Source organism: Myotis daubentonii, chromosome 11, assembly GCF_963259705.1.
Source record: "Myotis daubentonii chromosome 11, mMyoDau2.1, whole genome shotgun sequence".
Taxonomy (NCBI): Eukaryota; Metazoa; Chordata; class Mammalia; order Chiroptera; family Vespertilionidae; genus Myotis; species Myotis daubentonii.
The window spans coordinates 73,025,979-73,053,797 of NC_081850.1; the positions used below are offsets into that span (position 1 = coordinate 73,025,979).

At 38.9% G+C, this 27,819-nt stretch overlaps 1 protein-coding gene across 8 annotated transcripts in view; it reads left to right on the plus strand.

Moving 5' to 3' along the window:
* RABGAP1 (RAB GTPase activating protein 1) overlaps positions 1 to 27,819 on the plus strand; it is a 143,123-nt gene that overhangs the window by 57,900 nt on the left and 57,404 nt on the right. For 7 of the 8 annotated variants that reach the window (XM_059657934.1, XM_059657932.1, XM_059657933.1 and 4 more), the window contains 6 exons: positions 39 to 105; positions 728 to 830; positions 1,946 to 2,115; positions 7,868 to 8,042; positions 12,274 to 12,367; positions 25,433 to 25,583. In XM_059657934.1, coding sequence (XP_059513917.1) covers positions 39 to 105; positions 728 to 830; positions 1,946 to 2,115; positions 7,868 to 8,042; positions 12,274 to 12,367; positions 25,433 to 25,583 — 760 coding nt within the window. Of the gene's footprint in view, positions 1 to 24; positions 106 to 727; positions 831 to 1,945; positions 2,116 to 7,867; positions 8,043 to 12,273; positions 12,368 to 25,432; positions 25,584 to 27,819 lie in introns of all 8 variants that reach the window. The other variant, XM_059657939.1, reaches the window with a different exon arrangement.

Below are 27,819 nucleotides of genomic sequence, written 5' to 3' on the forward strand. Positions count from 1 at the left end.
TTCTTTTTTCCAAATTTATGTCAGTTCTTTCTTTGCAGGTGTTTTGGTCTTCTCCTTAGCCCAGGAAAGGATGTACGAAATAGTGACATGCACTTACTAGATTTGGTAAGGATTTTCTTTTCTTTTTTTAAGTTATACACTATTTCTTCAATAAAGATTGTTTCACTTTATCTTATCTGAATCTAAAATTAAAGCACATTTATGAGGTGTTCTTGTAAGCTGTAAAGCAATAAAGATACGGACATTTATTTCTGACTTGATATTTACTAGCTTCTTAACTGTATTAGTGAATAATTTTTGTTTATCATGTAGAGTTGATGTGGGAATCAATGAAGAAAAGTTGTGAGAGAATTGTTTGCAAACTATCATGAGCTTTATAAAAGTAGGTAGTATTAGTATTAGTTCTATTACATGTAATATTTTCAATTCTAAAATGTATGTAGTAATTATTCATTTGACAGAAGAATTCAACATACAGGTTTAGGTAATAAATTTCTCTAATGTTTATACAGGTTGATACGATTTATGGCATTTATGTATACGTTTTCAGGAACAGTTGCACAAATTATTGGAACATCTTTAATTTTAACTGTAATTATTCAAATACACTTCTACCATTAAAAAAACCTCTTTGATTCTCTTTCTTATATTTTTAAAGGCAGCAAAGTGGGGGTTCGCTGTTGTTTCCTTACTTTGGCATTAATGTTTGTTTTACTCTTTTCTTTAGGAATCTATGGGCAAAAGTTCAGATGGAAAGTCTTATGTTATCACTGGGAGTTGGAATCCAAAATCTCCACATTTTCAAGTTGTAAATGAAGAAACTCCTAAAGGTAATGAAGATTGCAATCATTATAGATAGAATTTTAGTCCCACAAAGATACCCAAACCTTAGGACCACTTATTTGACAAGTATCCAGTGCTTACCTAATTCTAGTGAAACCAAAGAATTTTAATAGTTCTTTATTATTAAATTTGATGTGTAAATAAAGTATCATTTTTCCTTCACTTATTTTTCCTTTCCCTGCTTCCTTTTCTACTTATGTACTCATTTATTTATAGGCGTTTAAATTTTATTTACTTTTGTGGAGAGATAATACAGGCACATGTAGTTAAAAATTCAGAGGATATACAGGGTATCCCCCCAAAATGTATATCCACTTTAACAGCTGATAGCTCAATTTTGAAAATGAAATATATTTTAATCACTGCCTTTATAAATATTCAAAGTGTGTGTATACATTTTGGGGGGACACTCTATATAGAGAAAAGTAAAAATCTACCAAAGTCCCCAGGATCATACTCTACAGGGTACCACCAGTTTCTTGTGTAGCTTTTCAGATATTCTGTGCATAAATAACCTTTTAAACATATTTCATACTCTTCCCAAGTGTCTTTTGTTTAATTTATTGAGGTGACATTGGTCATTAGGTTTCAAGTGTGCACCTTCACCAAAAGTCATTTAATGGTTGGATAATGTCGTATCCTGAAAATGTAACATTATTTGCTTAACTAGTCCCTCTTATATAGCATTTTCCCCCTTTATTTTTTCTTATTATTCATAGGATTATAGGTAAATGGATAAAGGATATAAACAGTTACCATTGTTAACCAAGATTTTAGAAGTTTAGAAACCCTAGCCTTGGTGAGAGTGGCATAAAGAAGACATATATCACTATTGTAAAACAGTTTGACAGTACTTTTCATTAGCTGTAAAGTGTATACTGCTCTTCTGTACTAATTCCACTTTAAAGAATCTACCCAAGAAAAGAATTCTCAATATGGAATATAAATTTTCAAAACAGTAAATTATCTGATTATTTTAGATTCTTAGTTAATGGAGTACCTTAAGATATCTTAAAAGTTCATAATAAAAGTAATTACTTTTACATTAATCATATGAAAAAATATATTTCTATTTCTTAAATTTGCTTTTCCCCCTCTCTAGATAAAGTGTTGTTTATGACTACAGCTGTTGATTTGGTAATAACAGAAGTACAGGAGCCTGTTCGATTTCTTCTAGAAACCAAAGTCCGGGTTTGCTCACCTAATGAAAGGTTATTCTGGCCCTTCAGCAAACGTAGTACTACTGAAAATTTCTTTTTGAAACTAAAACAGGTACCATACCTTTCTATAAATATTGGAGTGGGGGTGGGGAGGAAATAAGAAAGGAGAAACCACTTTGAGTCTGATTTATCATTAATCTGAGTATCACTTAGGTCATATATATGTTAAATGTATTAAGAGGAAAAATTATCTTTTATTTTTACCCATTTATCAGTTTTGTTGCTCTTCATTTCTTCTTGAAGAACCAAGTTTCCCTTTATTTCACTTTCATTCCAGTAAGATATTTTCCCTGGATATAGGATGCTGGGTTGAGAGTTTTTCCTCATAAAGTGCTGGGTACTGGAAATATCAGGGGAACGTTGTAAAGTATATGTTTATCTAACCACTATCCTGTACACATGAAACTATACAAAATAATCTTGAGTGTAAACTATAATTGAAAAATAAAATTTAGCCCTGGGCGGGTAGCTAAGTTGGTTAAAGCATCGTCCAGATAGGCCAAGGTTGTGGGTTCTATCCCAGGTTAGGGCTCATACAAAGATTCAACCAATGAATACGCAAATCTCACTCTCTCTTCCCACCCCCTCTCTCCTTTTCTCCCTCGTTCCCTTTTTCCCTTTCCCTCTCCCCCTTCCTATCTCTAAAATAATTATTTTTTAAAAAAAGATGTTTCTGTTAAAAAAATAAGTAAATAAAATTCTCTTTAAAAAGGAAAAGAGAAAAGTAATAGCAGCTACCATTAATTGATGCCATCTTAATATATTGTGGTCATCACTCTACTAGCTACTTTCATTTTTTCTGTCTTATGTAATTTTCTTAGTGATCCAATGAAGACAGTATTCTCATTTTATAGATCCAAATATGTAAAATAGTAGATTTTATGGGGTGTTGTGTGAAAAAGATATATACCTAAGCTTTCTAGGAGCCTTAATCAGGGCTCTGTCTTGATTGCGATGTGTTCCTTTTGTCTTTCTGTAAGAGTATTTTTAGTATTTACTTAAATCAAGTTAAGCATAATTAAATTTTTTTTTTGCTAAATATATCATTTAAAAATATATTTTAATTTTTATTGAATTTTAGAGAGCAAGGAAGGGAGAGAGGGAGAGAGAGAAACATCGATGAGAGAAAAATAATTGATTGGCTGCTTCCTGCAAACCCCCACACTGGGAATCAACCCGAAACCTCTGGGCACGTGCCCTGACCGGGAGTAGAACTGGTGACCTCTTGGTTTATGGGTTGATGCTCAACCACTGAGCCATATAGGCCAGGCACAATTTAAATTTTTAAGTACTTTGCAGTTCTCATTAGAAAGGAACAGTAGGCCAAATTTAAAAAACATATATGTTGTTTATATTGCTGTATGGGAAAACAATCATAGAAATGTTTTAAAAAATGCATGTTTATAAATGGAATCTTCTTTTCTTTTACTAAATTTATCTGATGACTCAGTAATTCTTTTTTAGGCTGGAAGTCTTCCCAACTGTGGGGAATGTTATATTAAGATGGCATCATATTAGAGAAAAAACATATTAGGGAGAGAAAGATTGCTTTTTTAGATTTAAACTTTCAGATATCATTTATTAAAAGAGGAAGAAATTGGTCTAAAGACTAGGTTTTCCAACAGTTACATAAAGTGAATAAAAGGCCAACTAAGCATTCTTAAAACTATGGAATTATGGAACTTTAATTGCCAAAGAGACTTTAGAATCTCTTATAAAATTATTTATAAATTGATAAACTGATGCCTGAAAGACTAAATGATGTGGCCAATGCCTATAGTCAAGTAATTAGTATAATTATACTGGAATCCTGGGCCTCTCATTTCTGTTTGCTGTGTATCCTATCTAATAAAAGAGAAACATGGTAATTAGCGTACGACTGCTACCCTTTCCATTGGCTAATCAGGGCGATATGCAAATTAACTGTCAGCCAAGATGGCAGCCGGCAGCCAGGCAGCTTGAAACTAACATGAGGCTTGCTTGCTTAAGTGACAGAGGAGACCAATGTTCCCCGCCTGCCTTGCAGGCCTCTGAGCCTGCAGTTTGAAACATTTTAACAAATATAGAAGCTAAAGAAAACCCCCAGAAACCAGCTTTCAGGGAGCTGGGATCTCAGAGCTGGAGTCAGAGCTGGAGTTATACATTGTTTCGAACCGAAACAAACCAGATACCTACTTTCAGCAGCGGAGGCCTAAGAGCTGAAGCCTCAGAGCTAAAGCTGGCCCAGAATTAAAAAAAAAGAAAAAAAAAGGAGCGGTTTGGAGCTTCCGTCACCCGCCAGCCTGAAAACAGCCCTCAGCCCCTCACCCAGAATGGCCAGGCACCCCCAGTGGGGACCCCCACCCTGAAGGGTGTGTGACCAGCTGGAAACAGCCCTCAGCCCCTCACCCAGGCTGGCCAGGCACCCCAGTGGGGATCCCCACCCTGAATGGTGTGTGACCAGCTGCAAACAGCCATCATCCCCTCACCCAGGCTGGCCAGGCACCCCAGTGGGGACCCCCACCCTGATTCAGGACACCCTTCAGGGCAAACCAGCCTGCACCCACCCATTCACCAGGCCTCTACCCTATATAGTAAAAGGGTAATATGCCTCCCAGCACCGGGATCGGCATAGCCGAGAGGCCTCCCGGCACTGGGATCAGCGTGACGGGGCAGCGCCCAAACCCCCTGATCGCCCTGCGGCTCTGTGTGTGACAGGGAGCGGGGCCACAACCTCCCTATCCGCCCTGCTCTGTTTGTGACAGGGGAAGGCGCCCCAACCTCCTGATCAGCCCTGCTCTGTGCCTGATACAGGGGAGCTCCCCAACCTCTGATCGCCCTGCGGCTCTGTGTGTGACAGGGTGAGGCGCCCCAACCCCCCCCCCCCAACCCCCCCCCCCCCCCCCGCCACTGGCCCTGCTCTGTGTGTGATGGGGTAGAGCCATAACCTCCCCATCGGCCCTGCCCTCAGTGTGACAGTGGCGGCGTCCCAACCCCCTGATCCGCCCTGCTCTGTGTGTGACAGGGGGCGGCGCCCCAACTCCCCTATCGGCCCTGCTCTTTGAGTGACAGGGGGGAGCTCCTCAACCCCCTGATGGGCCCTGCTCTGTGCGTGACAGGTGGGAGCTCCCCAACCCCCTGATCGACCCTGCTCCGTGCATGACAGGGTAAGGAGCCCCAACCCCCCTGATGGACCCTGCTCTGTGTGTGACGGGGGCAGCGCCCTAATCCCCGGATTGGCCCTGCTCTGTGTGTGACGGGGTGGCGCCACAACCTCCCCATCGACCCTGCCTTGAGTGTGACAGAGGGCGGTGCCCCAACCCCCCAATCGGCCCTACCCTGAGCGTGACTGGGGGTGGCATCGCAACCTCCTGATCCGCCCTGCTCTGTGCATGACAGGGGGTGGTGCCCCAACACCCCAATCGGCCCTGCTCTGAGCCCGACCATGGGGTGCACCTAGGGATTGGGCCTGCCCTCTGCCACCCGGGAGCAGGCCTACGCCAGCAGGGCGTTATCTCCCGAGGGGTCCCAGACTGCGAGAGGACACAGGCCAGGCTGAGGGACCCCCCCTTCCCCCCGAGTGCACAAATTTTTGTGCACCGGGCCTCTAGTATGTATATATAGCCACATGCACACATACACACTAAACCACTGTACCTCTCAAGATAAAAAATAGGAAAATGCTTGCTATTCTAGAGCTCTTCCACTGCTAACGATCATTAATAGCTCATTCAGCTGTTTCAGATAACAATTAACTAATGTTTTAGAGTTACTTATAACAACAAAAGTAAATCCTGTTTCCTATCAAAATATATAAAAGTTAAAAATAATTCCAAATTTAAATTGAACATATGCCAAAGATTTTAATTCAGTTCATTAAGTAATGAGGGAAACAAGACGGTAAAACTGGTTCTAAGTTTTGAGGAACTTGAGTTTATCTAGTCCTTCCTTTAAAAAGAGAATTAGAAAAAGGTTGTGCTAGGTTAAAAAGAAAACTGGTGAATATCCTGTAGGTCAGCGGTTGTCAACTGGTGGTCCGTGGACCATGGGTGGTCTGTGAGGTCCGAAAGGTTGGCCACCGCTGGTTTAAGGAAACCTTTGGAGCAGTGGCCGCCAACCGGTGGTCTGTGGACCACTGGTGGTCCGTGAGGTCTGAAAGGTTGGCAACCGCTGCTGTAGGTAACCTTTGGGTTATCTTTCCTGTTGGACACAAATCATTTGCATATCTACTGGACACAAATCTACAGGATAATATATAACTTCACAGAGTCTGGGTCCTTAATAGTAAGTAGCTAAGTCAAAATTGGGTGGACGTGTTGGAAAAAAGTGCAAACTACAGTCTGTGGGTCAAATCTGGTTTGGTGCTTGTTTTTGTAAAGTTTTTTCAGAACATAGCCACACTCACTGTCTTTGGCTGCTTTTGCACAGTAATAGCACAGTTGAGTAGTTGTGGCAAAGACTATTGGTCCACATAGCCTAAAATATTTACTATTTGGCCCTTTACAGATAAATTTACCAACTTCTGTATTAAACATTGCTTCAGGATGATATTCAAAGGACATGTTGCCATTATCTTGGAATGGGTTAATTTTTCTTAAGAACCCAAATGAACATTGAGATGATATAATCTGTTCTGCCTGGTATTTCTGTACCTAATGAACTTATTACCCTCCCCCCAATTTCTGTATTTTTACTTTATGCGTGTATGTCTTTCTCTTTGGTGTAGCCACCTTTCTAGTTGTTTATGTCTTTTCCTACGGTTCTGCCTTGTCCTTTTGGTCTGTATTTCACTCCTTTTTTTTTTCCAGCTCCCTAAACTGGTTGTGATACACAATTTTAATAATATTTAAATATTGTACTGGTAAAGTTTTTATCCCATGTTCTTAATTTTAATTTAGGTCCACTTGAACTGTTACATGTTTACCTCAAAGTAAAACCAAAATACAAACCAATTTTTAGTTATCAAAATTTTGTTGATAATATTAGTCTTTGTTCTGCCACTCACCTCTCCTCCTGCCCCCAGTTGTAGCTTTCAATTAAAGAAAAGTTTCCTACACTGTTTCAGTTAAGCTGAAGGAGTGGAAAAACACACACACACACAGAAATAAGAGGACTTTCTTAGTCCTAAACTTTATTTTAGAATATTTTAAAACATTTTTTTTATGTAGGATTTTATAAGAGAAACTTTGAAGGATACCTTAAAGTAACTTGGAAGCTACAGAATAGTTAAATTTCTAGTTCACACTTACTAAATATTGGTTAGATGTTTGATGATATAATCTTCTAGACCAGTGGTTCTCAATCTTCCTAATGCCATGACCCTTTAATACAGTTCCTCATGTTGTGGTGACCCCCAACCATAAAATTATTTTCGTTGCTACTTCATAACTGTAATTTTGCTACTGTTATGAATCGTAATGTAAATATCTGATATGCAGGATGTATTTCAAATTGAACATAATTAAAGCATAGTGATTAATCACAAAAACAATATGTAATTATATATGTGTTTTCCGATGGTCTTAGGCGATCCCTGTGAAAGGGTCGTTCGACCCCCAAAGGGGTCGTGACCCACAGGTTGAGAACCGCTGTTCTAGACAATAAATAAAATTGCAGAACTAGAGCCCTGCTTGATAAACATGCTATTTTCCTAAGGGTTTTAAAATCTATACATATACTTTTCTATTTAGAAAAGGCTACCTTTAGTATAGCTATTTGAAGTAATACTTTTTTATTCTTATATCCTGTATGAAGTCAGAAGTAGTACTCAATTTAAAAAATAAAGAATCTTACCACTTAATAAAATAATATTTTTCACCTTCAAGATAAAGCAAAAGGAGAGAAAGAGCAACACTGACACTTTATACGAAGTTGTGTGCTTGGAAAGTGAGTCAGAAAGAGAGAGGAGGAAAACTACAGCCAGCCCCTCCATTCGCCTGCCGCAGTCTGGATCACAGAGCTCAATGATACCATCTCCTCCAGAAGATGACGAAGAGGAAGGTAAATTGTAGGGAGAGCCTCAGTTCTGTTTTGAGGTGGAGGGTTTAATTTTATCAGGGAATTGATAATGTGACATAGCATTTGGAATTCTTTCAATATGTACATCTTACTATACATAAAAAACTGGGAGATCCACAAAATGATTAACTCAGGACCTCCTTTAAGATAATTATAATCAAGTAGGACAGAATGAGATTTACAATCAGTTCTTTTTTAAAGAATCAGTCTGGTATTAGCACATTTTCAGAGTGAATTTTACACAGCTTCCACTTGAATGCTTTCATCTCATCATTTCACAGGGGCAAGTCCACTTGCCAAAACTGGCTTTCACATATGATCATGTCACAAAATACTTAAATATACAAATTGATATTTACACATTTGGGGGTTTACGCTGATAAACATTAGGAATCAACCAGTTGGGGGTTTTCCCTCTTTTTTAATGGTTACATTTATGAATTAACTGTCAGTCTACATAAAAGTGAGAAATGGGGGTGGGGGGGAATAAAAGTTTGGGAGGCATTTTCTAATTTATAATATTGTACCAAGGCTTTATTTTTCATGGGGGAAAAGAGTGCTTATGATAGAAGATCATATGAAGCATCTAGCAGGTTCACAGGAAGTGTTCTGGAAACAGAGGAAAATCCATTTTTCATTGTGGGGAATGTGGTGTGGAGCATATGAAGAGTAGTTTTTGAGCTGGGAGTTGGACAGTTCAAGGAGAATCCAAGCAAGAATATTTGGGTTGGTTTGGACGGTCCTGGCTAAGAAAGTACATTAACAATGGCGCAGAGGTGGCAGGAATGATTGATTAGGTTAAGATAAATAATATTCATTATATGGATTTTACTCAAGTTTAGAGCAAGCTCTGACTTTCCACTTCCCATTGTTCTCTGTAATTTCCACTTTTCCTATGACTAATCAATTTAGGATTATTTATTAGTAATATTAATTGCCACCAATTACTAATCTAGCTTAATATGTGGTAGGCAGGTACTTTGTTTATGACGTAATACTATGTTTATATAATCCTCACACAAAAAACCTGAAAAACGGATTCATTATTATCCTTACTTTACACATAAGGAAATGGAATCTCCGAAAAGTGTGTTTGCCAAGGTCACACAGCTAGAAATAGCAGGAAGGACTCAGTTTAGGTCTATGAGTTCATGGTCTGAGCTCTAGTCTGTCAAAATTTCTGTGCATTTGGGTCACATGAAGTATTTTGAAGTGCAAATAAAGCATATGTATTATTTTTGGAGAAGTCACTGGTACAATTCAGAGTGTCCTTGCAAAGCCAACTTCACTCCTGTGTTAAAACTGGGAAAGGTGAACTTGTTCCTGCTGTTTGAGATTGTCTGCTGTATATACTGGTGGTCTTAAGCTTGCAGAGTCCCCTCTAGGTCAATGCTGCTTAACATGGAAAAGCAAGTAAAAGTTTACAGAACTCTCCTCCACTTAAGCTCAGCAATAAAAACAAAAACCACCAAATTTAGGAAAGACACTATTGTGAAACCAGAGAATGCTCAAGTCTCCATACTAAAGATTTATTTATTTATTTATTTAATTATTTATTTAGTTTATTTATTTAGAGACCTTGAGAACACGTTTATTGAGCCGTTCAGCCCCTGCTGCCCTCCAGGGGCCCCGGGGCCTGGGCCCGACTCAGGCCCAGATACTAGAGATTTAAAGAGTATCTGCCAGTTAAAAAGAAATTTGGGCCCAGCTAAACCATAACATTAGGACTGACATCAAGTTCTCATCTATAGCTGGCATAGATTTTAAAATATAATAGAGGGGGTTCAGAAGTACTGATTAACTAGGGAGAGATAAGGACTAATGACATCATGGCAGAAATGGAAACACTTAGAGCACAAGCTCTGTGAAGGAAGAGAGTGTGTCCTTCTTTGCCCCACGTTGTTTCCCTGGTGTTTAACAGTTCTCGGTATATATACCGTGCTGACTGGGACTGAAGGAGATTGTGTAGCCATGCCATCTTTTAATTCTTTCTAACCCGGTACACAAACCAGGGAAACAGTCATATTGTGATCTGTTAGCTCCCTGGAAAGAAATAGCTTCAGTCTTCTACAGGGGCTCCTTATCCATAGGACATTTGTGCTTACAGGGCAGAAAGTCAGCAGTTATTTAGGACTGGCGGGGCTGGAGGGGGTTGGGGGAGGTTGTGTTCAGAAACAACATCCTGTGACTGAAACTGCCTGCTCACTCCCCACTCTTAGGTGCATGGAGCTCTAAACACAGATTTCAAACTACTATCCAGATTTGTTGAAAGCATCCAAAACAATAAAAGAAAATTTTATAAGATTGAAGGAATTGTCATCTTGTAAATTTTAGAACATTTATTTTTTTAAAATATATTTTATTGATTTTTTACAGAGAAGAAGGGAGAGGGATAGAGAGTTAGAAACATCGATGAGAGAGATCGATCAGCTGCCTCCAGCACGACCCCCACTGGGGATGTGCCCGCAACCAGGGTACATGCCCTTGACCGGAATCGAACCCTGGACCCTTGAGTCCGCAGGCCGACGCTCTATCCACTGAGCCAAACCGGTTTGGCATAAATTTTAGTACATTTTTGTAGCTGCCTTCCCCCAAAGAGTTGTATCATATTGACATTTTAATGAGTAGAGAATTAGTTGAGGCATTAGAAAGTAGGGCCAATTCTGGCAAATAGTAAAGTACTATACAAGTTTATCTTAGTGCCCTCAAGCCTTTATTTTTTCCTTATTCATCCATCTACAGCAGACGTCTCACATTCAGTGTGACCTCTTCCCTATCTCATCATCTAAACAGATAATGCCCAAGGCAAATGTAAGAAAGATTAATAAAAAGTATCATGGATTTCTGAGTCTTGAAAAAAAAATCAGTTTATAATTTAATTATCAGGTATGGAAAGCCCCAAACTTTGTTAAGGAAAGTTAAACCAGAAAATGTAGAAAAACAGTAGTGAGGACGTATGAAAACAAGTACTGTTGTACTGAACCAGTAGAAATATAAATTATTAAAACCATTTTGAAAGGCAGTTGGTCAGTAAGCTTCAAAACCCTTATAAGTATGCACTTTTTTTTTAAAAACCCAGGAAGTTCACTTCTGGGCATATACCCAGTGAAAACAACAAGATATGTTCATCTTGATTCTATTTGTAGCAAAAAGTTGAAAACTCCCCAAGTGTCTTAACAAAAGAGGGTTGATTAAGAATATACTGAATCCTTATTTCCCCCCACTTTCATTACACTTTTCAGTACCTTTCACATGCTTTAATCTGTGTCACTTTTTTCACTGTCTTCATATCTTACAATCTTAGAATTTATATTTGAATTTACTTTTCCTATTTAATTACATTTGAAATGATTCATTTTGGTCCTTTTTAATAGTTTTGTGCTTTATATTATAAATTAATGTATGCCGTTGTAGAAAATCAGGAAAACATAAAAGAGAAAAAATATAACTCCATCATTCAGAGGCAGTAATTACTAATTCTTAGCATAGTTCACTCCAGAGTCTTTTTTTAATATAGATTAGATCATAATGAAGGTTTAGCTCTTTTTTAAAAATTCATTTTTGAGAGGGAGGGAGGGAGAAAGAGATACATCAATCGATTGCCTCCTGCACACTCCCTGAATCTGCAACCTAGTCATGTGCCCCGTCAGGAATCGAACACAAGACCTTCTGGTTCATGGGATGATGCTCCAACCAACTGAGCCACAGTGGCCAGGACTACGCTTTAACTCTTGATGTTTTTATGTAAACAAATGTCAATATACAGTTACATTGTTTATTGTATGGAAAGCAAGAGAATGATAGATTACAACAACAGTCCATCTAAGATCATTTTTATTTTTATTTTTTTTATATATATTTTACTGATTTTTTACAGAGAGGAAGGGAGAGAGATAGAGAGTTAGAAACATCGATGAGAGAGAAACATCGATCAGCTGCCTCCTGCACACCTCCTACTGGGGATGTGCCCGCAACCCAGGTACATGCCCCTGACCGGAATCGAACCCGGGACCTTTCAGTCCACAGGCTGACGCTCTATCCACTGAGCCAAACCGGTTTCGGCCATTTTTATTTTCTTTGTATTTATACATGTATACTAAAAGAAAAATTATGCTTCCTGTGAAATCTTTCAAATTTGTTCCATTTCCATGTCATTATTCTGGCTAGCATAGCCACTTCTGTTATCTTTCTGTGTGTGTTTTGTTTATTAAAGATAATGATGAACCCCTATTGAGTGGATCCGGCGATGTATCCAAAGAATGTGCAGAAAAAATTCTTGAAACATGGGGAGAATTACTGTCAAAATGGTAAGTTAGAATAGTTCTCCTTTTTCATCTGCAATTCTATTATGTTAACTTTTAGAACCAATAATAGAAATCTAGGTATAAGGTTAACGTTCTAGAATCCTCTGTTTTTGGAGTTTTTGAAGGTAGTAGTGAAGATCTGAAATCCGTGTTTGGAATATTAGAAACCTAATATATTTTCATTGCTGTAGAAAACATTTATTCAAACATGGAGTCCATAGTGAGAATGATTAAGGACAGAGATCCTTTATATTGAAGAGGCTAGGTTAAGAAAATACACAATAGTCAATGCAAAATAATCAGTGAAGTGTAGAGGACGCTCACACAACATACAGAGCTACAGATCAGACCCCAGGTGGGATTTTCTTTTTATTTGTGCTATGTCCCAAAGGTGACAGAGCAGAATGTTATGAACATGATATATATATATTCTCTTTTGAACATAGTATGTATTAACTGCTCTACCAATTACTTTTCCTATTAACACTTGTAAAATTTAGGAACTTCTCATCAGCTCAAGAGATAGCTTGACAACAAGGTCAAGAAACACTATTCTGTAGACCAGCGATTTTCAACCGGTGTTATGCAAGAATTTTTAAAACATGCAAAACCTATCTATTTAATTGGGCACTGACCTCTCTTCACTTAGATTGTCAAATAAAATTGACAACATACAACAAAACAATAGCATCTAGTCTGAATGAGTCAAAATTATACCTATTTTTGTCAGATTGGCAAAAATATATTTTTTGGTGTGTTGCAGAATGTTAGTAATTAGTGTATGTGTGCCATGAAATGAAGAAGGTTGAAAATCGCTGCTATAGACTGTCTAAAAAGAATATACTGCCTTCAGGTATTTATTAATGAAACCAGAGACATTCGGGTAAGTCAGTTTGGTGAGACGTTTATGTCATTTCTCTTTCCTTCTGTGTAGGATGCCAGGATATGCTGAAAAAATCTGAGCTCGAAAGTGATCGTTTCACTTCTCTGTTTCAGACTTTCTGATTATTAGGATTGTCATATAAGCACCCCATGGGCCTATTACTTTGGGGTTTGATTTTCCTCAGACATTTTAACTGTTGAAGCCTTTCACTCTATTCTTAGTAAAACTGTCTTCCCATTTTTAAAAACCATGCCCTTAAGGGACAGGACTACAGATGGCCATCATCTGCTCCTAGCATACTCACAATGCCTTATACTTTTGGGAAAATACTCTTCTTATTGGGAAATGTCAAATGTGTGCAGGAGGAAAATATGAACCAAAGCCTGGTTTGTCTTTCCATAAGTAGTTTTAATAAGTGAACTCTGCAAAAGCCCCCAGGGGAATAGTTCTAATTTATTTTTGCTATTCCTTTAGCGATCAGGAGACAAACCTGCTGATGTTCTCGTCACAATTGTATTTTCAGTTCAGTGACTTTGGTGTGTTTGGACTGCTGCTGGCAGGAATTTCATCTGAGTAAAAAGGTTTCTGCTGGAAATAGAAATGTAATTGAGTCTTGAATAGTTATATAATAGTGCATTTAAAGTCATTTAGATATAGCAAAGACTCTAGCTTTGTTAGATGAACTCACCAGCATTTTATACAGTTGCTTGGAATTTGTCTTATCAAGCTTTGTTTATTCATTTTGTTAATTCATTTAATTAGGTCCTTCTTCAACTCCCTCAAATATATTAACTGAGTTTACATCTGTCTAAACTGTATTCAGCGTGTTTAAACTGTTTTTCTTTTCTTTTTTTTCTTTTTTTATTATTAGTTAAGGTATTACAAATGTGTCCTCATCCCCCCCATTAACCCCCAACCTCCCCACACACACACAAACTCATGCTCCCATCCCCCCGTTGTCCATGTCCATTGGTTTGGCTTATATACATGTATACAAGTCCTTCTGTTGATCTCTTCCCCTTACCCCCGCCCTCCCCTACTTTCCTTCTGGGGATTGATAGCCTGATCGCTGTTTCTCAGTCTTTGGGTCTGTCCCTTTTCATCAGTCTATGTTGTTCTCTATAATCCAAAAATGAGTGAGATCATGTGGTATTTATCTTTCTCTGACTGGCTTATTTCACTTAGCATAATGCTCTCCAGTTCCATCCATGCTGTTGCAAAAGGCAAGAGTTCCTTTTTTTTTTTACCGCAGCGTAGTATTCCATTGTGTATATGTACCACAGTTTTCTAATCCACTCATCTGCTGATGGGCACCTAGGCTGTTTCCAAATCTTAGCTATGGTGAATTGTGCTGCTATGAACATAGGGGTGCATATATCCTTTCTAATTGGCGTTTCTGGTTTCTTGGGATATATTCCTAGTAGTGGGATCACTGGGTCAAATGGGAGTTCCATTTTTAGTCTTCTGAGGTAGCTCCATACTGTTCTCCACAGTGGCTGCACCAGTCTGCATTCCCACCAGCAGTGCAAAAGGGTTCCTTTTTCTCCACATCCTCTCCAACACTTGTTGTTTGTTGATTTGTTGATGATAGCCATTCTGACAGGTGTGAGATGATAACGCATTGTCGTTTTGATTTGCATCTCTCGTATAATTAGTGACTTTGAGCAGGTTTTCATATGTCTTTCGGCCTTCTGTATGTCCTCTTTTGAAAAGTGTCTATCTAGGTCCGTTGCCCATTTTTTTATTGGATTGTTTATCTTCCTTTTGTTAAGTTTCATGAGATCCCTGTAAATGTTGGAAATTAAACCCTTATCGGTGGTATCATTGGTAAATATGTTCTCCCATGTAGTGGGTCTTCTTGTTGTTTTTTTGATGGTTTCCTTTGCTGTGCAAAAGCTTTTTATTTTGATGTAGTCCCATTTGTTTATTTTCTCTTTAGTTTCCATTGCCCTAGGAGCATTATCAGAGAAGAAATTTCTTCGGCATATGTTTGCGATTTCGCTGCCTGTGGATTCCTCTAGTATTTTTATGGTTTCCCGTCTTACGTTTAAGTCTTTTATCCATTTTGAGTTTATTTTTGTGTATGGTGTGAGTTGGTGATCTAGTTTCATCCTTTTGCATGTATCTGTCCAATTTTCCCAACACCATTTATTGAAAAGACTGTCTTGACTCCATTGTATGCTCTTGCCTCCTTTGTCGAATATTAATTGGGCATAGTCGTTTGGGTCGATATCTGGGGTCTCTATTCTATTCCATTGATCTATATGTCTGTTCTTGTGCCAGTACCAAGCTGTTTTAAGAACAGTGGCTTTGTAATACAGTTTGATATCTGGTATTGAGATCCCACCTACTTTGTTCTTTCTCAGGATTGCTGCAGCTATTCGGGGTCTTTTTTTATTCCAGATGAATTTTTGGAACGTTCGTTCTAGATTTGTGAAATATGCCGTTGGTAATTTAATGGGGATTGCATTGAATCTATAAATTGCTTTGGGTAGTATGGACATTTTGATGATGTTGATTCTACCAATCCATGAACACGGTATATTCTTCCATCTGTTTATGTCTTCCTCTATCTCTTTTTTCAGTGTCCTGTAGTTTTCAGCGTATAAGTCTTTTACCTCCTTAGTTAAGTTTATTCCTAGGTATTTTAATTTTTTTGGTGCAATGGTAAATGGGATTGCTTCTGTAGTTTCACTTTTTGTAAGTTCACTATTGGTGTAAAGAAATGCCATGGATTTCTTAGCATTAATTTTGTATCCTGCTACATTGCCGAATTCATTTATTAAGTCTAATAATTTTTTGATGGAGTCTTTAGGGTTCTGTATGTACAGTATCATGTCATCTGCAAATAAGGACAGTTTTACTTCTTCTTTTCCGATCTGGATGCCTTTTATTTCTTCTTCGTGTCTGATCGCAATGGCTAGTACTTCCAGTACTATGTTGAACAGGAGTGGTGAGAGGGGGCATCCCTGTCTTGTTCCTGTTTTTAGGGGGAATGGTTTTAGTTTTTGCCCATTGATTATGATGTTGGCTGTGGGTTTGTCATATATGGCTTTTATTATGTTGAGGTATGATCCCTCAATTCCTATCTTGCTGAGAGTTTTTATCAAGAAAGGGTGTTGGATTTTGTCAAATGCTTTTTCCGCATCAATTGATATGACTATGTGGTTTTTTTCTCTCAATTTGTTTATGTGATGTATCACGTTTACTGATTTGCGGATATTGTACCATCCTTGCATCCCTGGGATAAATCCTACTTGGTCATGGTGTATGATCTTTTTGATGTGCTGCTGGATCCGATTTGCTAGGATTTTGTTGAGGATTTTGGCATCTATGTTCATGAGGGATATTGGCCTATAATTCTCTTTCATTGTATTGTCTTTATCTGGTTTTGGGATTAGGGTGATGTTGGCTTCATAGAATGAGCTGGGAAGTGCTCCTTCCTCTTGGATCTTTTGACATAGTCTGAGGAGGATAGGTTTTAGGTCTTCCTTGAATGTTTGGTAAAACTCCCCTGTGAAGCCATCTGGCCCCGGGCTTTTGTTTGCTGGAAGCTTTTTGATTACTGCTTTGATTTCCTCCATAGTTATTGGCCTATTGAGATTTTTAGATTCTTCCTGGTTAAGTTTTGGAAGGTTGTATTTATCTAGGAATATGTCCATTTCCTCCAGGTTGTCTAGTGTGTTGGAGTAGAGTTGTTCATAGTATTTTCTAACAATCCTTTGTATTTCTATGGGGTCTGTTGTTATTTCTCCTCTTTCATTTCTGATTTTGTTTATTTGGGTCCTCTCTCTTTGTTTCTTTGTGAGCCTGGCTAGAGGTGTATCAATCTTGTTTATCCTTTCAAAGAACCAGCTCTTGGTTTTGTTGATCTTTTGTATTGTTTTTTTGGTCTCTATGTCGTTTATCTCCGCTCTGATCTTTGTTATTTCCTTCCTTCTGCCTACAGTGGGCTTTCTTTGTTGCTCTCTTTCTAATTCTTCGAGTTGTAGAGTTAGGTCAATTATTCTCATTGTTTCTTGTTTCTTGCAGTAGGCTTGTAGAGCTATGAACTTCCCTCTCAAGACTGCTTTTGCTGTGTCCCATAGGTTTTGGATTGTTGTGTTTTCATTGTCATTTGTTGCCATGATGTTTTTTATTTCTTCTTTGATCTCACTGGTGACCCAGTCGTTGTTTAATAGCATGCTATTTAGTCTCCATGTGTTTGATTTTTTTGGATTGTTTTTGTTGTAGTTGATTTCCAGTTTTATGCCTTTGTGGTCTGAGAAGATACTTGATATGATTTCAATTTTCTTGAATTTGAAGAGACTTTGTCTGTGACCCAATATATGGTCTATCTTTGAAGATGACAAATGTGCACCTGAGGAGAATGTATATTCTGTGGCTTTGGGGTGAAATGTTCTGAAGATGTCAATTAATTCCATCTGATCTAGTGAGTCATTTAGGATTGATGTTTCTTTGCTGAGTTTCTGTTTAGAGGATTTGTCCAGTGGAGATAATGGGGTGTTAAGGTCCCCTACTATGATTGTATTGCTGTCAATCTCTCCCTTGATCTTCTCCAGAAGATTTCTTACGTATTTGGGTGCTCCTATATTGGGTGCATATATATTTACCAGAGTTATTTCTTCTTGTTGGACTGCTCCCTTTAGTATTATGAAGTGGCCTTCTTGATCTCTTTTTATGTCCTTCACTTTGAGATCTAATTTGTCAGATAAAAGTATTGCTACCCCGGCTTTTTTTTCACTTCCATTGGCCTGAAAAACCTTTTTCCATCCCTTCACCATCAGTCTGTGTGCGTCTTTTTTTCTGAGGTGGGTTTCCTGTAGACAGCAGATATATGGGTCATGTTTTCTTATCCACTCATTTACCCTATGCCTTTTGACTGGGGAATTTAATCCATTTACATTTAAAGTTATTATTGATAGAAACTTGTTAGTCGCCATTTTTGTTCTTTACCACTGCGTTCCTTCTTTGTTTCCTGTTTTTTTCTATTTACAGCAGACCCTTTAGCATTTCTTGCATTGCTGGTTTGGTTGTAATAAACTCCCGTAGACCGTTTTTGTCTGAGAAGCTCCTGATTTGACCCTCAATTTTGATTGATAGCCTCGCTGGGTATAGTATTCTTGGATTCAGACCCTTCCTTTGCATGACTTTGTATATTTCATTCCATTCCCTTCTTGCCTGATGTGTTTCTGTTGAGAAATCGGTCGCTAGTCTGATGGGGGATCCTTTGTAGGTAACTTTCTGTCTCTCTCTGGCTGCTTTTAAGATTCTTGCTTTGTCGTTGGTGTTTGCCAATTTAATTATTATGTGCCTTGGTGTCGGTCTTTTCGGGTTAATTTTGTTTGGGACTCTGTGAGCTTCTTGGATTTGTGTGAGTTTTTTCCTCCCTATATCAGGGAAATTTTCTGTTACTATTTTTTCAAACAGGTTTTCTAGTCCTTGCTCAGTTTCCTCTCCTTCTGGCACCCCTATTATTCGGATGTTGTTTCGTTTAGCATTGTCCCAGAGTTCTCTTAGGCTCTCTTCCTGCTTTTTAATTTTTTTTTTCTAGAAGCTGTTCTGTTTGGGTATTTTTTTCTACCTTGTCTTCTAGCTCGCTGATGCGGTCCTCTGCTTCTTCTAGTCTACTGTTGATGCTTTCTATTGAGTTCTTTATGGCAGTGATGTCGTTTTTCATTTCTTCTTGGTTTGTCTTCATTTCCTCTTGGTTCTTCTTCATTTCCTCTTGGTTCCTACACATATTGTTGAATTGGTCTTCCATTCTTTTCATCCATCTTATGGCCATTACTCTGAATTCTTTCTCTGACAGGTTGCTTGCCTCCATTGCCTCGATTTCGTTTACTTCCTTTTCTGATGATGCCTGTTTTTCTTTCATATTTGGGTTGGTTCTTTGTTTCACCATGATTTCTCTTCTCAAGGTGTTTGGTTATGTAGTTCTCTCTCTGCTGCGCTGATTCAAAGGCACAAAATACAACACAACAAGGCACAACGTACAAGGCACCGAACTAAATGCATTAACGATATTAATAACCCCAAATAAAGGTGACCCCCCCAAGCGAAGAGAATTAGGGGATAAAGAAGAAAAAAGAGAAAAAGATTAAAGAGAAAAATAAAAAACATAAAGGAGTGCCAAAATGAGATTGGGAAAAGGGAGAGAGAAAAAAAAAAGACAAAAAAACAAAAAACAACAACAACAACAAAATTAAGAGAATGAAATAGAGGTGGGGAAGAGGCTATTTGTATGGGGAGAGCGAGGGATTGGAAATTAGATATATAAGTAGGGTGAAATTTAGACAGTGGGTAGAAAGAAGGAATAGGTAAAATCCAAAGCAGGAATAGGGTAAGAGAAACAGGACAACAAAAGGGGAAAAGTGAGGAAGAGAGTTTTGGCTTAAGGGTAAATGTGAGATAGAGAGAAATGATGCTAAAGGAACGATGAAAATAGAGTGTAGAACACGAATCCCAAAATAAAATAAAGAAAAATAATAAAAAAATAATAAAAAATAAAATGATACTTGAAAAAATGGTAAAAGGATAGCAATAATACTGGTTAAAAAAATGTAGTAATTAAAAAGGTAAAATCAGGTGATGAAAAAAATAAAAAATAAAAATAAAATAAAATAGGTTCTTGATGAAATCGTGAAAAAAGAATTTAAAAAAAAATATATAAAAATATTCGGAAGTGAAGGTGCTTCAGATCTTCCACTTTTCTTTTTGGCACGCCTCAGTCCTGCCAGGCATTCAGGGGAGTGTTGAACTTCCCTGCGATACACTGTCCCTCCGTGCAGTAAACCACAGACCTGATTTTAAGGCAGGTTGTATTTGTTTACCAGACTGCCTTTATTTGTGATCGCAAAAGAGACAGTTCGTGGCTCTGCCTCTGGGTGGCAGTGTGTCTGGATTGACCTCCGAGGCTATTAGTCCTCTCTATCAGTAGGGTTTTTTTTTTTTTTTCCTCTATGGTATTTGGAACTGATTCAGGAAAGACCACTGCCTAGTGCTGGTTCCTTGCCACTGCCCGCTGTTTCCCAGGCTCCCCAAAAAGAACTTTCCCCTACAGGCTCTGCGAATGACCCCAACTGGGGAATCCCATGCACTGGGTTTAATAATCAAATGCACGGATCAAAGGGGAACTGTAACAAGAGCCTGATAGTTGTGTGAATTCGCAAGCCTCTACCTTCCAGGTCTGCGCACAGTCTCCGCGCGCAGTTTCCGCGCGCCCACTCGCCCCTGGCACCAAGCAGCCAGCAGATTGGCAAAGTCCAAGGCTGCTCCTTTACATCCAGTCCAGCTATGGGCTCATTTTTCGCGTTCCCTTCTGCCAGCAGCCCTGTGGGGCCCCTTCCCCACTCGCGGGTCACGCTGGTCCCAACGGCTGCGGACTCTGTGGGGCGCAGATTCTGCCCTGCGCGTGCGCGCTCGGTCCTCCCTCCAACCGAACTGCAAACTGCACCTTTAGGGGATGTCCAACCTTTCCGTGAGAAGAAGCAGTGCTCGTCTGAGTTCACGCAGTCACGCTGCTTGAGATCCCTTGTTTCCAGGTTAGTAGCTGGTCTCTGGATGCCGGCAACAACCACCCAAGATGGCGCAGTCTCCGCCGCTCAGCTGGCGCACCACGAGAGGCTTCAGCCACAGTCTCCAACCGACCTTTTTTTTTTTCCTAGGGGTTCTCGGTCTTTCCTAGCTGCAGACAGTCTCTCAGCTGAAAATCCTCTGCCTATTCGGGCTGAATGTTACCCATTTCAGCTGCTCACCCTTATCTGCTCCAGGACAAGGCACAGGACACGTCTGCTTATACCTCCGCCATTTTGGATCTCTACAGATTTTTTTTTTTTTCTTAAACTGTTTTTCTTGGTTTTCAGTCATGTCTTTAGAAATCATATAGTTTCTCCTCAATTCATTTAATTGTATTTTTAATCATTATTATATGTGTTCTATACATAGGAAGTGTCACAATATTATGGAATTTTAGAGCTTGGTAGACAAGGCTTCACAGACTATCTGTCCTGCCTCTAAGCTGTATTGTCTTAGGCAAGTCACTTAACTCTTCTGAGTCTTTCTTCATTTATATCATACACGTCTATAAAACTAGCACTCAGAATTATTGTGGATTAAAAATAATGGATGTTGTGGTAGTAGTGATTGTAGTAAGAACTAATGAGTCCAGTCAGTGTGGCTCAGTGGTTGAGCGTCGACTTATGAACCAGGAAGTCATGGTTCGATTCCCAGTCAGGGCACATGCCCGAGTTGCAGGCTCAATCCTTAGTGTGGGCTTTGCAGGAGGCAGCCGATCAATGATTCCCTCTCATCATTGATGTTTCTCTCTCTCTTTCCCCCTCTCCATTCCTCTCTGAAATCAATAAAAAAGATATTTAAAAACAAAAACAAAAAACTAATGAATGTACCATATGCTAGGCACTGTGCAATGTTATGTACTCTGTCTCCACAATCACAGTATTATGAACTAGTACTCCTTTTTATAGATGAGGAAACTGGCTCAGATATTAAATCAGCAGTTCTAGTTAGTAAATTGCAAGCCCCAAATTTTTAGTAGTCTAAAGTTTAATCCCAAAGCTAGTTTATTTAACTCTAACATTAGATTTTAGTGGCCCTGTTAGCAATAATATCTTTGAGCTCTCTAATTCTCAAGTTTATTTTTAATGTGACTCTTAGGGGATGGGAACACTAAAGTTAATGGTATCAATGACATAAAATTATTCTGAAATTTTTACCAATATAATTAAGGTAGGGTTAGCAAATAAACTAAGGGTTAGGTTTATTTTTTTCTGTAAAAGGCCAATACTGTAAATACTTTAGACTTTGCAGCCAGATTGTTTCTATTACAACTACTCAACTCTGCTATTGTAGTGGGAAGGCAGTCATAGATAATACATAAACAAATAAAAATGGCTGTTTCAAAGAAGTTGATTTATAGAAATAGGTGGAAGGCTGGATTTGGCCCAAGACAGTGTGCCAATTCTAGAATTAATCAGCAGAATCACTTTTGTTCTTTTTGCTACCAGTATATATACATATATATGTGTGTGTGTGTGTGTGTGTGTGTGTGTACATATTTATATTTATACTTCTTTTTTTAAATTAAATCTTTATTGTTCAGATTATTACATTAGTTACTCTTTTTTCCCACCATAACTCCCCTCCACCCAGTTCCCACCCCACCCTCCGCCCTTACTCCCCACCCACTGTCCTCATCCATAGGTGCACGATTATTGTCCAATCTCTTCCCTCACCCCCACACCCCTTTCCCCCCCAAGAATAGTCAGTCCATTCCCTTTCTATGTCCCTGATTCTATTACAATCACCAGTTCATACTGTTCAACAGATTATTTATTCACTTGATTTTTAGATTCACTTGTTGATAGATGTGTATTTGTTGTTCATAATTTGTATCTTTACCTTTTTCTTCTTCTTCCTCTTCTTAAAGGATACCTTTCAGCATTTCATATAATACTGGTTTGGTGGTGATGAACTCCTTTAGCTTTTTCTTATCTGTGAAGCTCTTTATCTGGCCTTCACTTCTGAATGATAGCTTTGCTGGATAAAGTAGTCTTGGTTGTAGGTTCTTGGTATTCATCACTTTGAATATTTCTTGCCACTCCCTTCTGGCCTGCAAAGTTTCTGTTGAGAAATCAGCTGACAGTCGTATGGGTACTCCCTTGTAGGTAACTGATTTTCTTTCTCTTGCTGCTTTTAGGATTCTCTCTTTGTCTTTTGCTCTTGGCATTTTAATTATGATGTGTCTTGGTGTGGTCCTCTTTGGATTCCTTTTGTTTGGGGTTCTCTGCGCTTCCTGGACTTGTAAGTCTATTTCTTTCACCAGGTAGGGGAAGTTTTCTGTCATTATTTCTTCAAATAGGTTTTCAATATCTTGCTCTCTCTCATCTTCTGGCACCCCTATAATTCGGATGTTGGTACGCTTGAAGCTGTCCCAGAGGCTCCTTACACTATCTTTGTACTTTTGGATTCTTTTTTCATTTTGCTTTTTTGGTTGGGTATTTTTTGCTTCTTCGTATTTCAAATCTTTGACTTGATTCTTGCACTCCTCTGGTCTGCTCTTGGGAGTCTGTGTAGTATTCTTTATTTCAGTCAGTGTATGCTTAATTTCTAGTTGGTTCTTTATCACAACATCGAGGGTTTCACCAGTCTTCTTGAGGATCTCACTACATTTATCGGCAGTCTCACCAGTCTTTTTGAGGGCCTTATTAAATTTATTGGCAGCTTCTAGACAGTTCTTTAAAGACCTTAAAAGTGTGGTTTTGAACTCTATATCCAGCAGTTTGCTTTCCTCCAATTCTGTCGTTTGTGTCCTGTTTCTTTGTCTCGGCATTTTTTATGCTTCTCTGTGTCGATAGAGTGCCTTTCTGTGCTAAGTGTCCCAATTACCTGAGGTAGACACTCTTGGTGCACCCCCTTGTGGGCTTTGTGCACAGTCTTGTTGTAATTAAGCCTTGATTGTTGTAGGTATCACTGGGAGGAATTGACCTCCAGGCCAATTGGCTGTGAGAATCAGCTGTGTCTGCAGTGGGAGAACTTCTGTGCTGGAGACACCCCTCTGGGGCTAGACTTGCTTCGATGGGGCTTTGGTGCTCACTGAGTCTGCCGCCTGAGTGTGTCTTCTATGGTTCCATGGAGCTGCAAACTCTATATTTATATTTCTAAGCAAAGACAACACTGTATTGAATTGTCTGTGGCTCTTGCATTAGGGCACTAGCATCACAGAATTAACAATTTTTAAGTGTACTGTGCATTCTGCTAGAATTCTGGGAACATTTAGATAAGTCTCAGACCTTTTTATATTTTGACTAGAGGTCTGGTGCACAGATTTGTGCACGGGGGTGGGGGATGGGTCCCTTAGCCTGGCCTGCTCACTCTTGCAATCTGGGACCCCTCGGGGGATATAGCAGTGTGCCAAGCGGCAGGCGGCCAGGGAGGAGCCCGAGCTGAAGCCAGGTGCTGCACTGCTTATGCTCATCCCGGCCTGCTGCGCCTGCCACTGCCACTTGGTAATGCTGGTGAGAGTTGGGAGAGGCTCCCACTGCCGCAGCTGCGCTGTGAGTCCGGCTTCTGGCTGAGTGGCACTCCCCCTGTGGGAGTGCACTCACCACCAGGGGACAGCTCCTGTGTTGAGTGTCTGCCCCCTGTAGTCAGTGCGCATCATAGCAACTGCGCCCTCTTGCAATCTGGGACCCCTTGGGGGCTGGGGGGGGAGGTGTCCAGCTGCTGGTTGTTCTGGTCGTAATGGTTGCTTAGGCTTTAATATATATAGACAGTGGTCATTTTATATCAGTAACTTCTGATAATCACGGGAGCTTCTCCACGCCAGAAGCCTGTGTTATTGACCCAGTAATGGTGGCTTTTAAATCACAAAGCAGGTGTGACATAGCCCATAGAACACTTATTGGTCTTAGAGTTTGAGGACTACGTCAATCATTTAATTGATTTCCCTGAATTTATTTCTTCATTTGTAAAACTGAAGATACTCCTACCTACTTCAGGTGTTTGTTATAAGGATCAAATAAAATTGTGTGGAGAAAAACCTAGTATATTGAAACAGTATATTGATAGTGAAATTTCAAGATAAGTTTTTCCCCATTTTATAGATGAGAAAGATGAAGCTTAAAGACTTTAACAACCTGCTTTCATGTTATTATAGAGTAGACACTGTCTTAATCAACATAGTCATTCAAAAAAGGCACTTGAAGCAAGGTTTCATAAAAGCTGCTGAAAGTATTTATTTTTATGTTTATTTTAAATATTTATTTTAACTTAGAGCATATAAGTACACAGTTTGTCAATTTTGATACAGGGTCAAGCACTTATCTTTGGCTGTTACTCACTGATGAGAATTTTGCTTTGTTTATCTTACATAAGCTACAACTATAAAGCTATAGTTTCTAGTTTTGCTTTTCTTTTTATTTTTTAAGTTGAGAAATGATTTAAAGATACTTAAGAAGTAGCCTGACTGCAGTATTCTTTCCTCCACCCAACCTTTATAGTTATCTTGGCCACATTTAATTCAACACCTTTATGTATTATTTTTTCTTTATTAGTATGTGATCAGTATTAAGTCTTTATAAATCATTTAGTTTAGTTTTCATAAAAATAACTATTTTTAGAGGATCTTACTCTCATGTACTTCTGGGTTATGGCTTTATTTTTAGGCATCTCAACTTGAGTGTGAGACCAAAGCAGTTGTTGTCCTTAGTAAGAAGCGGTGTTCCTGAAGCTCTTCGAGGAGAAGTCTGGCAGCTGCTAGCAGGTTGTCACAACAATGACCACCTGGTAGAAAAATACCGAATTCTCATCACAAAGGTAAGGGGATGATGATTCAGCTTCAGCATTAATATTTTGGGAAATTTGTTACAAAAAGATCATTATGACTATTTGATTTCCAATAATTTTCTTTATAATTCCTTTACCTTATAGAATAGAACTTTTATCCTTCTAGCCCGAAGTTATTTCTAGTGTTGGCACAAAGGAGAAGGATAGTTTTTCTTCTTTGACCAATTTCACCTCAGGGGCAAAGGATGTCCTCTACCGATTGTGTACCTAAATCTTTTTTTTACCATAATTGCATTCCATTCCATTTTTAGTTAGATCAGTTGTGCTATGCATTGTGCAAAAACTTTCTTTTGTTTATTTTAATCCTTTTTACATGTCACAGAATTGTACTCTTTGTAAGGTAAGGTCTACTTCTAGTTTCTGCAATTGGAAGAATATAGTTCTGTTACCTTAAACCATATTTCCTTTTAGCTTATTTTTCTAAGTTGAAGAATTCTCATTTTTTTAGTATCCCCATCTCAAATTCATGCATTCTTCAAGGTTTTGTAAGCAAAGTAACAAAAACTGTTTCTTGCAAAAGAATACAAGAATTTGAAAAAGAATTTTCTGCAAGGTTAGGTAATGCTTTGTGCCTATGTAACCATGTTACTGGTTTTAATTTTTATTTCCTCAAATTCTTGAAATGTTTATATTTAGGAAGCAATTTCTCCAGTGCTATGTAAATCCCAAACCTGGGTTATGAGTGAATTTCTCAGAATTCGAATAATGTATGATAATTATTCAATGTGACAAAAGGTGGGACTTCTTTTAAAAATGTATGAACACCTTATAAGAGATGAGTAATACCTCTATAAGATTTTTATTTAAAAACTTTAAGGGAAGTACAGCATTTGAACATGAAATTGGATCTTTCCACACCAGAAAATGAGACTGATTTGCTCAAAATATTAGTGTTCCTTCTCATCATCTTATTTCTTGTCAGATGTGTTTTCTTTCAAGAACTAATAGTCTAAAACACCAATCAGAAAGGATATATGCACCCCTATGTTCATAGCAGCACAATTCACCATAGGTAAGATATGGAAACAGCCTAAGTGCCCATCTGTAGAAGAATAGATTAGAAAACTGTGGTACATCTACACGATGGAATACTATGCTGCTGTAAAAAAGAAGGAACTCTTACCATTTGCAACAGCATGGATGGAACTGGAGAGCATTATGCTAAGTGAAATAAGCCAGTCAATGAAGGAAAAATACCACATTATCACTCATTTCTGGATAATAAAGACCATTATAAACTTATGAGCAAAAATAGATACAGAGGCAGAGCTGCCTCGAACAGACTGTCAAACTACAGCAGGAAGGCCGGGGAGGGTGGGAGGGCAGGAGGGGGGTGGGTAAGAGATCAACCAAAGGACTTGTATGCATGCATATAAGCATAACCAATGGACATAAGACACTGGGGGGTAGGGGAGGCCAGGGGATTGTCAAGGGCGGGGGGGAAAAAAAAGGAGACATATGTAATACTCTTTGTAATACTTTAAGCAATAAAAAAATAAAATAAAATAAAAAAATTAAAACAAAAAAGAACTAATAGTCTAATCCCCTCCATTATCTACTATATATATAAAAGGCTAAGCGACTGGCCAACCAGTAGGTATGATGTGCACTGACCACCAGGGGGCAGACGCCTAACGCAGGAGCTGCTGAGTGACAGCAACTTTGCAGAGCGCCCTCTCGCACTCAGGGACTCCTCGGGGGATGTCGGACTGCCCGTTTTGGCCTGATCCCTGCAGGCCAGGTTGAGGGACCCCACCTGTCGGAGGGATCCCACTCACTCTGCAGATGCCCTTCGGGCTCCAGGGCGTGTCCAGCGCATCTGGCCCAGTCCCGCCCCCACCAGCCACCTTCTAATTAATCTCCTTTCAATGTGCATGAATCCGTGCACCAGGCCTCTAGTGTTGATATAATTGTTTAACCAGCATCTATTGAGTGCCTGTATTACAACCCTAATGCTGGAGTGAGGAGATCAAACATAGAAATAACCATCATGTGTTAGACATATGTCATATGATAGTCTGAAAAAGCACAGTTGGAGCCATCAAAAGTGATAAATTCAGCCTGGGAGAACAGGAGATTATCAGGAACATCACATTTAAGATGGGTGTCAGAAAAGAGCTCCCCAAGCGTGGAAAGATGGAAGACCATTGTGCTCATAGTATGAATGGAAGTGAGGTATGTCACATGTAGACATGTTAATTGTCAA